The sequence below is a fragment of the Salvelinus namaycush genome, chromosome 13, assembly GCF_016432855.1.
Source record: "Salvelinus namaycush isolate Seneca chromosome 13, SaNama_1.0, whole genome shotgun sequence".
In the NCBI taxonomy this organism is placed as follows: Eukaryota; Metazoa; Chordata; class Actinopteri; order Salmoniformes; family Salmonidae; genus Salvelinus; species Salvelinus namaycush.
Genome location: NC_052319.1, coordinates 12,877,493 through 12,892,831, shown reverse-complemented (window position 1 = coordinate 12,892,831; position 15,339 = coordinate 12,877,493). Strand labels below are relative to the sequence as shown.

Sequence of the window (15,339 nt, the reverse complement as noted above, 5' to 3'; positions counted from 1 at the left end):
ACAAGAGGCAGAGAAGCGTGGGGGTGGGGCTCGAGGGTCTGGCACAGGTAGATTTAATTGTATTATCATCTGGAACCAAAGTCAGACAAAGGACTTTATCGCCACTTTGAACTCACATTTAGCTGGTTGTAATAGAGACTGTCTTCAGGGCTGTTCAGCAGTTTGGGCTGCTGGCCCCGCCGGCGAGGGGTTCGCTGCTGCAGCTTGAGCACTGGACCTGCAACAGAGACAAATCACTGAGAAACAGCACAGCAACAACACTCCCGCACTGATACACAGTGTGGTAACAGCCCCAATGGACACTGAGATGCATTCAGATTGCACTGGAACAAAACACAATGAGTTAACAAACCTCACAACAAATCATAAAGGCATAAAAACCATAAAAGCTGTAAAAGACGAGGTGAAAAGCAAATATTCCCACAGTCATGTCAATGGGGTTTATTCCCCTCTATGGGACTCGAGGAAAACCAAGCTCTCAGAGCTAACTATGCCAATATGGCATGAGCAGATCAATGACTCAAACTCAGATCCACTTCTTGAAGCAGAAGACTGTAGCATTGCCAATTTCATGTTGTTTTCTTTTCATGTTCAAAGCCGCATGATTGTTACTATTTATTATTCATAATACCATAGATGGTGATATAACATGGTAGGCTTTTGCAATTGATAATGACCCAGCTTACACAATCACCTGATTAATCAAACATAAGACAATTTAAATATTTTCTACAACTCTATGACTAAGTTAAGATTTCAGAGTAAAAAAAAAAACGTTTTTTAAAACTCAGACACCTTTACAACGAAGCATCTATTTTTAATGCCAGACAGCGTTTCATCTTCTACCCTTCGTTTTGGGTGAGACAGGACATTCCTTCATCATCTCCTGTTACTTCAGCTTCCCAACCTTGACTAAAGCTGCATTTACTTTTTGCAGCTTAACACTACTTTGTACTCACTTTGAACAGACCTCATCACATCTCAATCCTATACATCAAAGCTCAAGAGTTTTTTCCTCCGCTCCTTCTGCTTTCTTGATGTTATTCAAACCAGCGTAGATTTACTAAATTCACACAACCTTGAAAATGCCCATGGAGATGCTGTCATTTCTATATGTCTGCACTTCTAATGTAGATATTTTATTTATCAGGAAGCAGTCAGAAAGATTTCTTGTCCCAAAGAGTCAGGGCACAATTTCTCTCCAATGCTGTTGTTTATATATAAACTAAAATTATATAAACAGGGTGGAGAGAATCAACCTTCTTCATTAAAACAAAACTTAAGGTTCCTTTCGTAACCCCGGTTCTCTGATATTATGAGGGAGATATCTCACATGGAGGTTCGCTAGGACCGCCTACTCTCTTGGAAGTACCTATCGAAAGCGTCTGTTGGAGACAGGCAGGTAGAGTGGAGAATGAGGGGAGACCCTCACTTCCATTAAAGGAGCCACTTTCCCGCCCTCTGGTTATTCTCAAGCATGTTTCTCTTCCTCACGCTCATGCGAGCAGAGGAATGTGGTGAGATACCTCACTCACAATATCAGAGAACCGGGGTTACGCAAGTAACCTTAAGTTCTCTTTCAATTATTAGTTTTGATATCTCACATGTGGGTATATGGCCAATTCCCGTATCATAAAACATGCTCTCCGATACCAGAGTAGTCACAACATCAGCATCTCGGAGGTGCCGAAAAGGTGCAGAGACAACCCAACGGGGAAAAACCTCATAACAAAGTAAGGGGAAGCCCAATACAGGATGCATACAATCTCAGTTGAATGAGAAATGCCCCAAAAACCAGAGGATGCTCTCTGTACTAGCGGGCCCTTCCAGGCCCATTCGAAGGCTTTCACCCTCGCCATTATAAATCAATATTATGGTCCCCATGATCCGGCAGGATATCATTGAAAAGAGAACAGCCCACCCTCTTTGCCCAATGAGCGAAGAGCATGACACCATTGCCCGAGCACTCCTACAATCAAAGTTGATGCGAACTGCACCTACTGGACGACAACTAGGGCGCCCTTCTAGGGAAGGCAATACGTGAAAAGCCATAGGCTCCAAGGTGCAACAATGGGGGAAAAAGTCCTGCAAAGCACATAGGACCATGGAAAACAGAGTGTAGGGAGGAACAATCTGTCTAGTCACACAACTTCTCCATGACAAAAACGCACCAACTGTAAAACATAGAGCGTACAAAATGGGCTGGCACTCTTTTCCAAGAGTTGCGGGCCTGTCTCTTTCCTTTTTTAGTTCTCTCTCATTGGCTATGCCCAGAAAACTAAAGCATCCGAGTTCACTCGGGCAGGGGTTCCCAAACCTTTTCACTCGGGGCCCCCCCAGCATTGGGGAACATCCCACACCCACCTGCGTGTGCGTGCACGCGCCACGTCAATTTCTTATATATATTTTAAAAAGTCACCCCTTTTTTCTCCCCAATTTCGTGGTATCCAATTGGTAGTAGTTACAGTCATGTCTCATCACTGCAACTCCCGTACGGACTCGGGAGAAGCGAAGGTCGAGAGCCATGCGTCCTCCGAAACACAACCCAACCAAGCCACACTGCTTCTTGACACAATGCCCATCCAAACCGGAAGCCAGCCGCACCAATGTGTCGGAGGAAACACCGTACACCTGGCGACCGTGTCAGCGTGCACTGCGCCCGGCCAGCAACAGGAGTCGCTAGTGCGCGATGAGACAAGGATATCCCTGCCGGCCAAACCCTCCCTAACCCGGACGACGCTGGGCCAATTGTGCGCCGCCCCATGGGCCTCCCGGTCACGGCCGGCTGCGACAGAGCCTGGACTCGAACCCAGATGCAGTGCCTTAGACCACTGCGCCACTCGGGAGGCTCCACGTCTATTTCTAAGGGCACAAGCACTGTTCATGGCACAAACTGTTCACACCCCTCTTGTTGATGGAGAGAATTATTCAGGTTAAAGCTTATTTCCTGCAATTTTACACATTTTATCATGGGGTGCATTTTTTTCACCTATAGGGTCGTCACTTATACCAGGCTGCAGTAAATCAGTCTGGATTAGGGTTGCACATTTTGGGGAATATCCTGAGGTGGAAACTTTCCATGGGAATTAACGGGAATATATGGGAATTAACAAGAATATATGTGAATTAACAGAAATATATGCAAATTAATATTAATACCATTTAAATGTAGATGTTTTTTTGCATTGGATATATTTACCATATCATATGGAGACTTTAATTAAATGAGTTGACTCTTCACATGGGTTGATTTCACTGAACAACAAAAGGGAATATTGAATGATCCCCAATAATCCATCGCATCTCCCAAAAACGTGTTCAACATACATCTGTAAAATGATAGTCTAGAAACTAAAACTTAGGTTCTCTTCCTCTCAGGCTTCCATGTCTTCTCCCTGGACCTCCTCAATGTCCACCTCTTGAACATCAGACTCTGAGCCCTCATCTTCACTGTCACTTTCCAACCTTGTTGAGGATGGCTTGTTGTCAGGCTCAAAAAGCCTCAAATTTGTCCAGATGGCCACCAATTTTTCAACCCATGTATTGGTCAGCCTGTTGCGTGCTTTGGTGTGTGTGTTCCCAAACAAGGACCAGTTGCGCTCTGAGGCGGCTGATGTTGATGGGATTTGGAAGATGATGGCGGCAACAGGGGAAAGAGCCTCAGATCCACAAAGTACCTTCCACCAGATGGCTGATATTGGCACGACTGCCATATTGCATCTCCATCCCAAAGCCCTTGCTTGGAAGTGTACTTCGCCAGACTGCCAAGAACCTTGCCCTCATCCAGGCCAAGGTGGCGAGACACGGAAGTGATGACACCATAGGCCTTGTTGATCTCTGCACCAGACAGGATGCTCTTGCCAGCATACTTGGGGTCCAACATGTACGCTGCGGTGTGTATGGGCTTCAGGCAGAAGTCTCACACTTTTTGATGTATTTCAGACAGGATGGCATTGTCTCCCTCAATCCGTGCAATGGCTACTGCTATTGGTTTCAGGAGTTTCAGGCTGCTTACCACTCTCTCCCAAAATACATCATCCAGGAGGATCCTCTTGATTGGGTTGTCCATATCGGCAGACTGTGATATGGCCATTTCTTGGAGACTCCTTCCCCTCCAGGAGACTGTCAAACACGATGACAACACCACCCCAACGGGTGTTGCTGGGCAGCTTCAATGTGGTGCTCTTATTCTTCTCACTTTGCTTGGTAAGGTAGATTGCTGCTATAACTTGATGACCCTCCACATACCTAACCATTTCCTTGGCTCTCTTGTAGAGTGTATCCATTGTTTTCAGTGCCATGATAACCGTTAGGAGCAGATTCAATGGACTCCTCCATTTTAGACCAAGCAGCCTTCATGTTCGCAGCATTGTCTGTCACCAGTGCAAATACCTTCTATGGTCCAAGGTCATTGATGACTGCCTTCAGCTCATCTGCAATGTAGAGACCGGCGTGTCTGTTGTCCCTTGTGTCTGTGCTCTTGTAGAATACTAGTTGAGGGGTGGAGATGATGTAGTTAATTATTCCTTGCCCACGAACATTCGACCACCCATCAGGGATGATTGCAATACAGTCTGCTTTCTCTACGATTTGCTTGACCTTCACTTAAACTCTGTTGAACTCTGCATCCAGCAAATGAGTAGATAAAGCATGTCTGGTTGGAGGGGTGTATGCTGGGCGAAGAACATTCAGAAATCTCTTCCAATACACATTGCCTGTGAGCATCAGAGGTGAACCAGTTGCATACACAGCTAGAGCAAGACATTCATCAGCATTTCTCTGACTGCGTTCCTCCATTGAGTAAAAAAAAATCGGATTTCAGGGGGACCATGAGCTGTTGCTATCGATAAGGTATCTCATTCATCACTTTCACCTCAAATAGAAGTAGAGGGACTTTTGTCAGAGGTTGCTTGTTGTGAGCGCTGAGGGAACATTATGCACTTGGCCAGATGATTCTGCATCTTTGTTGCATTCTTCACATATGATTTGGCACAGTATTTGCAAATGTACACAGCTTTTCCTTCTACATTAGCTGCCGTGAAATGTCTCCACACATCAGATAGCGCCCGTGGCATTTTCCTGTAAAGACTAGAACAAAATTAGTAAAATAACAAACAAATGCAATTCCACGTACAGATAAATAGTTAAGCAGTTAGATTAAACAACTCCTTTGTAAGAATAAAAAAAAAAAATGAAACATGTATGGAAACAGGTGAATTAACACTCCTCAGTTTGCAGGCTCAAGAAAGCTAAAACCCACATGGTAGCAAAAACTAACTAGCAGAAATTGTTAACAAGTTACAATTATTTAAACACACTTTGCTGTAGGCTGCTATTTACTAGTAAACAAAAAATCATGTATGTCATATAAAATATATTCACCCCACCCAGTACTGTAATCAAAACTTACCAGAAAGCATGTAGTCCTTGGCTCAGACAGTGTAGTTGTGTGGGCTCAATAGCATCTCATTAGTGTGCAAGATCTTGAGAATCAGCTGTGATGGAAGAGTGATGGAAGAGTGCACTGCACATGTGATGGAAGAATGCACTGTGCATGTAGAGGGTTGCAATTCCATTGAATTGGGGATAGTTTAACCAAAATATGCTACAATACCTAGAATTGCATTATATGTATCCCACAAAAAAAGGTTCACTCTTATAAGCTAACTTTTTTGATGAATTTAAGCAAAATTCCCCAAATTCCAGGGCTTAACTTCCCATGGAAACTTTCCTGGAAAGTTTCTGAACCTTTGTAACCCTAGTCTGGATAGATGCGGGAAGCTCTCTCTCTCAGAACAGAGCAGCCAGCACCATGAAGGAAGATGTCAGGTAATATAGCCAGAGGAAGAAGGAAACACCGGCAGCGCAGTATTCCTTATATTCCTTATACTGGGCAGTAGGACAGCTACAAAACTGGTATGTCTTGGCCCTGCTCCATGGGTGGTCAAGAGTTGTTAGCCAGCTACTCACTCCCCTAAGATGGGGAGGCAGAGCAAGCAGTGGCCCGGTTCCGTGAACCAATCGCAGTAAAAAAAAGGACGAGGAAAGCCGAAGCTTTGTGGCCTCGGGAGTACCCTTTTCATCCAGACAGTAAAGTAAGGAATTACTACACTGACTGATCTCTAGCTCAATGGAGAGTGTTCTTCATAACAGAGCCAAGTAGTCTTTGCCAAGCAGAGGAAAAAAACGCCCCTCAGAATCCGTGGTGGAAAAAGTACCCAATTGTCATACTTGACTAAAAGCAAAGATACCTTAATTAACAGAAAATGACTAAAGTAAAAGTGAAAGTCACCCAGTAAAATACTACTTGAGTAAAAGTCTAAAAGTATTTGGCTTTAAATATACTGTAGGTATCAAAAGTAAATGTAATTGCTAAAATATACTTAAGTATCAAAAGTAAAAGTATAAATAATTTCAAATTCCTTATATTAAGCAAACCAGACTGCACGATTATTATTATTTTACATTTTTGGGGGATAGTGAGTCTGCCAGATCAGAGGCAGTAGAGATGACCAGGGATGTTCAATTGATAAGTGTGTGAAATGGACGATTTTCCTTTCCTGCTAAGCATTCAAAATGTGGGTGTCAAGGAAAATGTATGGAGTAAAAAGTACATTTTTTCTTTAGGAATGCAGTGAAGTAAAAGTAAAAGTAGTCAAATATATATATAGTAAAGTAAAATACAGATACCCCAAAAGACTACCTAAGTAGTACTTTAAATTATTTTTACTTAAGTACTTTACATCACTGCTCAGAGTACTAAAAAGGGCTGAGGGGGTTTTCAAGTGAACACTGGAATTCTGTCCAATCATAGAATGGGGCAGCAGAATGGTTAGGGTTTCCCTGTCTTGTACAAAGTAGCGGGCATCCTTTGACGGAGCACAGCATACCATAACTGGCTTGACTGTGATAGCTTGCGCCATATCAGTCAGAGGCAAAAGGTCATAGGCACGGGGAAAACAGTGCCACAGTGGATGGTGAGACAGATTTCTGTCCTGCTCCGTGTGTCGTGATGCTGGAGGGAAAGCTGACACGCTGACTTCTGTCCCTGGCTGAAAACCTCAGAAGGTGGCGGGGGGGGAGAGAGCCTCAGGGGGAAAAAAAAGTGTGTCCTCCATTTTTTCATGTGAGTAGGGTCACAAAAGTGAGCTGCTGCACAGATAATAGGGTTTTGTCTTAATGCAGCTCTGCCTTGCCACTGCTGCAAAACTCAGAGGGGAAGGAGTAGCGACCATTAAACCCGAAGAGAGAGGGTAAGGCAGAGAGTCGTTGGCCCTGGACACCATCCTCAGCTGCCAGGGCTGCGCCCTAGGTTGGCCGACCTAGGAGGGATAGCAGTCTGCAGTGATCACAGGACTCGAGAGCCTTCTGGGCATGTTCATTAGCCAAACAATTGATGCATAGAGGGTGGGCATCTTTCCCAGCAATCATGGAGCCGCAAGCACAAGAACGTGGGGGTTCAAGTGCTAGGCTTGTCCCGGGGCGGGATAGCAGTCGCCATTGCGAGGGACAAGGCTTGTTAGGGGACCGAGCAATGCTTGTTGCAAGAACAACGTGTAGACGGCGTAGGCTAGCAAGTTAGAAGCCCTGCGGCTTGTGGCTAGCAAATAGTATCTTATATAAATGGCGTACCAAGCTAGCTAGTTAGGAGCCTTGCCTCTAAGCAAGCCAACCTCACTAGCATACCCTACCAGCAACACGATAGCATTGCTAGCTCTGTTCTCTCGTCTAGTTGAACCTACAGTGCCTTCAGAAAGTATTCATACTCCTTGACTTATTGCAGGTTCTGTTGTGTTACAGCCTGAATTCAAAATGGATAAAAACTGGGGGTTTTCTCTCACCAATCTACACACAATACACCATAATGACAAAGTGCAAACAATGTTTTTTTGCAAATGTATTGAAAAATAAATACAGAAATTCTAATTTACATACATTTATTCACACCCCTGAGTCAATACATGTTAGAATCACCTTCGGCAGCGATTACAACTGTGAGTCTATTCTGTACAGGCTTCATTCTTTTCACTCTGTCAATTAGGTTAGTATTGTGGAGTAAATACAATGTTGATCTATCCTCAGTTCTCTCCTATCACTGCCATTAAACTCCGTAACTGTTTTAAAGTCACCAATGGCCTCATGGTGAAATCCCTGAGCAGTTTCCTTCTTCTCCGACAACTGAATTGGGAAGAACCCTGTATTTTGTAGTGACTGGGTGTGTTGATACACAATCCAAAGTGTAATTAATAACTTCCCCATGCTCAAAGGGATATTCAGTGTCTGCTTGATTTTTAATTTTTACCCATCTACCAATAGGTGCTCTTCTTTGCGAGGCATTGGAAAACAGAGATGAGGTAGTCATAAAAAAATTGTTTAACACTATTATTACTGTCGTGGAAAATTGCAAGATTATGTTATAATGCTTGTATTGCATTATAATGGTTGTTTTATTCGACAGAATAGAATATTCTGTTAACTATTGTGTGTGTGTGTGCACTGACAGAGAAGATTTACGATGTCTTTGGGTGATAAAACCTAAAGAGCCTAAAAAGGTACTTTTTCAAGGGTTCATTAGAGATAGCGCATCATTGAAAGTCAAAAAGGCTATTGCAAAGCTCTTATTAAAAAATATGTAATTTAAGTATAACTCTGACTGGTGTGTGAAGTTTGTAACTCTCCTCATTGGTAAAGCAGAAATATGCCACCACATTGCACACAGAGTGAGTCCATGCAACTTATTATGCAACTTTTTAAGCACATTTCTACTGCTGAACTTATTTAGGATGCATAACAAACGGGTTTGGATACTTATTGACTCAAGACATTACAGCTTTTCATATTTTATTGTAAAAATGTCTGAAAACATAATTCCATTTTGATATTATGGAGTATTATGTAGGCCAGCGACAAAAAAAAAGAAATACAATCAATTTGAAATTCAGGCTGTAACACAACAAAATGTGGAAAAAGTCAAGGTTGTGTTAACTAGAATGATTCTCTCAGCTTTCATGGCTGAAGGCTAGCTCGGTCACACGGTTTCTTTCAGCCAGCACTGAGCTAGCCACGGCACACCTTCGCCACGAGGTAGCTGCTAGCTAGCCTCGTGGCTATAGCGTTATTTGTTGCTCAATATTGCTAGCTGTTAGCTGCAAGGCACCTAACTAGCTAGTTTGGTACGCCATTAACATTAGATACTAGCCAAGTTAACCTAAGCCTTGCAGCGTGGGCTAACCCAGTCCCAATAGCTAGCAATGACGCCAACTACCAATGGAGACTGAAAAGTAGAAAAGGAATTTCTACTCGAAAACAAAAACCTTCCCGTTAGTACTCAACCTCTCAACAGGGTCTGAAGACCTACGCTCAGCAGCGATATCCTTCACGGTTTACTTGTGAGCAGATAAGAAGGCAAACAGGTATTCAGTCGATATGAGGAAGAGAAGTGAGAATAACCAGAGGGAGAGAGAGTGGCTCCTTTTATGGAAGTGAGGGTCTCACCTCATTCTCCACTCTACCTGTCTGTCTCCAACAGACGCTTTTGAAAGGTACTTCCAAGAGAGTAGGCCGTCCTAGCGAACCCTCACATCTGAGATATCGAAATTAATAACTGAAAGAGAACCCTATGCTACTTTTGACTTATACTGTTTGTCATATAATTCTAACTTGAGGTGTCGAATACATTTAGATTAGCAATTGGCAGCCGGGAATTGACAAAATGCCCTTAGGACACTGTTTCCTTCATGGTTTGATTCTGAATGTGTAGTAGGCGTACTAGTCAACCTCCTGTGCAAATACCATTCTGAAATGTATCTAAACAACCATTAGCTCAGCTGGTTGGAGCATGGCACTATTGGTGTAGGGATTGCGGTTTTGTGTATTATGCACCTTAGGTTTTTACAAAAAATATGTTATTTTAATGATGTCTGAAATGGGTTTGATAAGCAAATTTCTAATTCCCCTGAAACAGCATCAAAGCACTCAATCAAGAATAATGACGTCCTTGAACAAAGTTTCATAATGTAATCATACTGCAGAATAATGTAACTATATAGCAGCACGAACTGTTAATCACTGGAACAAAATATGTTGTTAAGAAAATTTTAAAAACTAAGAGTAGTCATGCTAGAGATAGCTAGTTAGCTGACATGCAATCTTGTTATTTCACAAGGTCTGTTCAGTCAGGCATGGCCCTTTCCTTTAAAACAAACAAACTAAGGACATCAGATGTTCATGGCAAAGCAACGATTCATCACAGCACTACACGACTGAATGGAGGAGATTTATGTTTGGGGTCTGAGGTGAGATGTTTTCTATATTCACATTAGACCCTCCATCCTGAGTGAATGATTGTAACTTGGCTGCTCTGATATACAGCTGGATCCCTGTGTGTCTGTGCAGTCTAGGAGTCAGAAACACAACTCTCAGTTCCAACATCCCCATTTATCCAGCATGACCCGCAGCGATTAAAGCGTGTAGCAGATCAGAGAAAGGGTCAGGCTTCCCATCTCCGCCTGTTTGGGAAATCACTGCCATTTGATCCAGGCCAGCCCCAGAGGAATGTTGTTGCCGCAGATATCTTACAGACACTGAGGCTGCCAAACGGGCTTCTGGCACGAGAGCATTTTGGACCCAGGTAGGTCTGGGAAGAGGTCAGACAGTGGCTCACACTAGGCTTGCTATATGATAATAGTGGGCACCATCTGATGTTTGCGGTGAGGAATAATGATCAGAGAATACAGAAGATTAAAAAATTCCAGCAGAGTTTGCAACAGACTTACATTTTCTACATGCTTGCTTCTCCAGATAAAAATAATTTTTTAGATAGGTACTTTCTTTCATTTTCAAAGAGGTTCAGATGATTCATAATACATGTCTAAATACCAGTATTAAATCCCTTGAAAATCAGAATGCTCCTCAGAAACAACATCGAAGAGCTGCTAAATGGGATTTTAGCCGAATAAATTAAAGAGATGTATCGATTTACTTCCTGAATCATGTGCTGTGATCACCTGACTTCTCCCAGACCCCAGTTATCCACTTGGGCTTTGTTTATTCAGATGGAGGGAGCCGAAGCACCAAAAGGCATGGATTATAATGAAAAATCATCAGTGGAGTCCTTTGATGTCTAAATAAGACATGTGGAGCCCATACCTCTCTTTTTCCCTCACAAACCCTCACATGCACGCACGCACGCGCGCACACACACACTGTTTATTGCTAACAGAAAGTCCCTGAATAGATAGCTAACTCTAGTCAAACTTCAATAGGAGTTCGAGAGCTTTTCAGGACTATTGTGATTTATTACCAATGTCTTAATTTGGTAAACCATGTGCTTTGAATTATAAGGCACACTAGGAAAATCACAAGGTTTTCCAGATAATGGTCCAAAGGGCATTTCCTGCATCTGTTTTTAACTAATGCAGGCAGAGGATGTTATTACTTACAACCAATTTTCAATTTTTCACACTGAAATCAATCATTTCCACTGATGGCAGATTTGGGGCTTGACTTCTGAACAAATCTTCATGTGCTGGGAAAATCCCACAGTTTTTTGGAAGTCAATAATTTGTCAGACCTCTGTATAATGTATCATTACAGCCTTCCAGATTGAGCAGTGAGTACATGTTGGTATGTTGCACAGGGGAAGTCGGGCAGTCATTGAGAAAACATCCTACAAGTGAACCAAGCAACTGAAATGTACTGTGATGGATAATATACATTCTTATAACCACTTCTAAAGATCAACAACTAAAGGACAACAACTTAAAAAAATGGGATATCTTAAACGGGATATCTTCAATATCAAATAATTTCTGGGTAACAATTATGCACCTTTCTGTGACTGTTTTCAAATCAAAATCGTAAAATATAAATAGCTTCTTAGCAAAGAGCAATTTCTCCAGCAAGAATTTTGCTAGGACTATCTGGGACAAGGTCTGAGTTGGGAGGGGAAAAGTGAAAACTAGCTGTTACTGGCAGAGAGGTTTGGAACTCTCTTTCTTTTGGTCTATTGTTGAATTTACCGCCTGATGATGTCACCAGGCAGGCCAAAACTCCATCCCACCAAAACAGGCTGACATTTCAGGCGGTCTTTTCAAACAGCTTTTACACTAAAAGGGCATTAGTATTATTATACAGTATTAATCCAACCTCATAGTGTGGAGATATACATAAAACACAGGATTTTTTTGACTGCACGGGGCCTTTAAAAGTTCTGGCATTACAAAACGTTCCAAATAACCCAAACCACTTGTACGATACTAAAAGAAAAGTTACAATATAATCTTATACCTTCATATACTACAGGTACGTTTGAAAAGATTATTCTGTAGAAATTGTGATGATGAGTAGTTTGGAAGTACATCCTGTTAACTACTCTCACTGACATTAAGAGGATTATGGTAGGTAGTGGCAGACAAGAGTCCTCCTTCCGTTAAGTTGAGTCTTCCTATCCACTCCAAATTTCAGCTACCTCTGCGACGCACCTGTAATTTCAGCCTCTATGATGGGTGGAGACAGACAGATAAATCAAAAAGGTTGAGAGACAGTGAGAGAGGGAGGGAGAGTATTTGTCTGAGGAACACGGAGAGGGTGGATCATTTGTCTTGCAGATGTATGTTGATATGGTGGTGTTGGTGAGGGTAGGGGCTGGACTGGGGGAGTAGGTTGCTCAGCTAGTGGGAGGACATGTGGTAAGTGGTGTCAGAGTTGCTGGTAATGAGCAAGTTGGACGGTAGGAAAGTGGGATGGATCAGTAAACGTGGGTTTTAGAACATTGCAACTGGGTAATTCCATGTCCTAATGCCGTGTTCCCATTGACCACTCACAGCTGCAGCACAGCTCAGGGTGCCAACCAAATCAAGGCACAATGACTAGACTAGTACACCCTATACAGATGTAGGATCTTCATTATTTTGTTGCTGAGAATTTTCCTGCACTGCAGGAAATGCAAACTTGTAGTATATTCAAGGTTTAAAAAGGCTTCTAAAGTTTGTAATTTCCACATTAAAATGTCGGACTTGGTTTGCCCTAACAAAAAATGTATCAACCCCTACAAAAAATTTCCATTAATTATAATTCACATAATAATTCACATTTTCTGTTGTTGCAGGATTATTTTCCTGCTGTAGCAAACTGGCTCAAATTAAGATGCTACATCTGTAGAGTCGAGGTACAGAACAATAACCTCGAAGGTACTGAGCCTTCCTCTTTTCCTTTCCTTTTTCTTCCCTACTCATCAAAAGACCAGGTTAAGTGTCTTTCTAGACGCAGCGGTAATTGGTCTCTGTGTTGTGACTCCTCTTTATCACTGTTTCACTTCTGACATGTATGTTTACCAGGACTATAATCTTCAAAAAGCCTGTTAACATAAGTAGCTCAGCTTTCATAAACCATAAAGTCAGCCTCTGACTGATCCTCGGCACCAGCCTGTTTACCACACTGAGGAGCGTAAACAGCACTCTGATCATATCGCCGCATTGCTCGCAGAGCCTTCGTCTGCTTGACTCATTTTGAATTATTATTCATATTGTATTAATATTCAGGCTAGTGAGACAGGGAGAGAAGTTACATACTGTAAGTGTTCTGTTTACATGAATGTTTGGTGGATGCACCTCACTGAACTTTTTTGGTGACAAAATGCTGCAAATCAAAGGTTGACACTTTTGTGTGTCAAGCTTTGACACAAACCACATCATTTCATCATGGAAATGTGGGTAATTTTTGGTTGAGACGTTGATCGATGAGATTTCAACCTTTCTTCACCCACTCAGAAAGACAGTCAGAAGTTTGTTGAGTTCCCAATGTGTTATCACTGCACTTTCAACCATTTAAAAGCACAACAAAGTTCAAATGGGAATACAATGTCAGATATTTTATATTTATACAACAACTTAATGTGTTATCACTGTATTTCATCTAATAGCACAACCAAATTACCAGGATTGTAGTTGAGATTACATTAAAAGTGCTGTTTGAAGTTCTGTGAAGATCGCCACAGACCTGCGACCTTTGCATGCTATGCTGAACATGCACACTTGATTACATAATAATACTTTTATAGTTACAGTAACCTCAAAATGTGGCCATGGATGAGTTACTCATTTTAAGGTTGAATAAAAACTGTTACATTAGTTTGTAAAATAGCCTCATTACAAAAGTCATTTCGATTTGTGTTAGGTTGACAACAGGGGGGGTTAACTCAGATAGGGGTCTCTACTTAATGCTGAGAGTTAGAATAGTAGAATACACAAGGTGCAATTTCAAAATTTGGTTGTGCTTCAGCGGTTTTTCTTGTTATGTCAGTCACTAACCACGTTTCCATCCAGTTTCTATGAGTAAAGTCATAATGTATAAAAACTAATTACGCCAGCTGGGATGGAAACAGGAAGTTGCGGTTAAATTGTATGCATTTTGGGGCGGCAGGTAGCCTAGTGGTTAGAGCGTTGGTTTAGTAACCGAAATGTTGCAAGATCGAATCCCCGAGCTGACAAGGTAAAAATCTGTCGATCTGCCCCTGAACAAGGCACTGTTCCTAGGCTGTCATTGAAAATAAGAATTTGTTCTTAACTGACCTGCCTAGTTAAATAAAGGTTTTAAAAAATGGTGTTAATGCTGACAGATAATTTGTTCGTTCGACATGGTGTGATCTTTTGTGTCGTTAAAATTAATAATGAGAGAAATGTTAGTGGAAACCCCTTTGCACAAATATTGATATAATAACCATCATGAGGAAGTAAACTTGGTGATATGTTGTGTGGTCCTCCCACTACGACTCGGGAAACCATGCAGTTTATTAGGCTACAGATTAAATAATTTCTGATGAACTTTACAGGGCGACTTACGTTCAGTCACTGGAAAATAAAGTAGACGTGATCAAGCCGAGAATCTCCTACCAGGGAGACAGAGACTGTAACATACTCTGTTTCACGAAAATGATGCCTCTCTCCGGATATACTGTACCCATACATACAGCCAGCTGGTTTCTCAGTACATCGCACAGACAGGAATAAAGAACTTTCCAGGAAAAGAAAGGCGGAGGTGTATGTTTGATGATTAACTACTCATGGTGTGATTGTGGTAACATATAGGAACTCAAGCCCTTTTGTTAACTCAACCTAGAATATCTCAAAATCAAATGCCGACCGCATTACCTCCCGAGAGAATTCCCTTTGGTCCTCATCACAGCCATGTATATTCCCCCTCAAACCGATACCACGACAACTCCAAAGGAACTACACTGAACTTTGTGCAAACTGGAAACCACATATCCTGAGGCCACAAGCTGGGGACTTTAATAAAGCAAATCTTAGTAAAACTCTACCAAACTTTTAACAACAAGTA

At 42.0% G+C, this 15,339-nt stretch overlaps 1 protein-coding gene across 1 annotated transcript in view; it reads right to left on the bottom strand.

The window, feature by feature from the left end:
* The window catches only part of myo3b (myosin IIIB), a 103,535-nt gene that overhangs the window by 12,297 nt on the left and 75,899 nt on the right, over positions 1-15,339 (bottom strand). Inside the window, exon 33 of the mRNA XM_039006333.1 lies at positions 117-217. Coding sequence (XP_038862261.1) covers positions 117-217 — 101 coding nt within the window. The remainder of the gene's footprint in view (positions 1-116; positions 218-15,339) is intronic.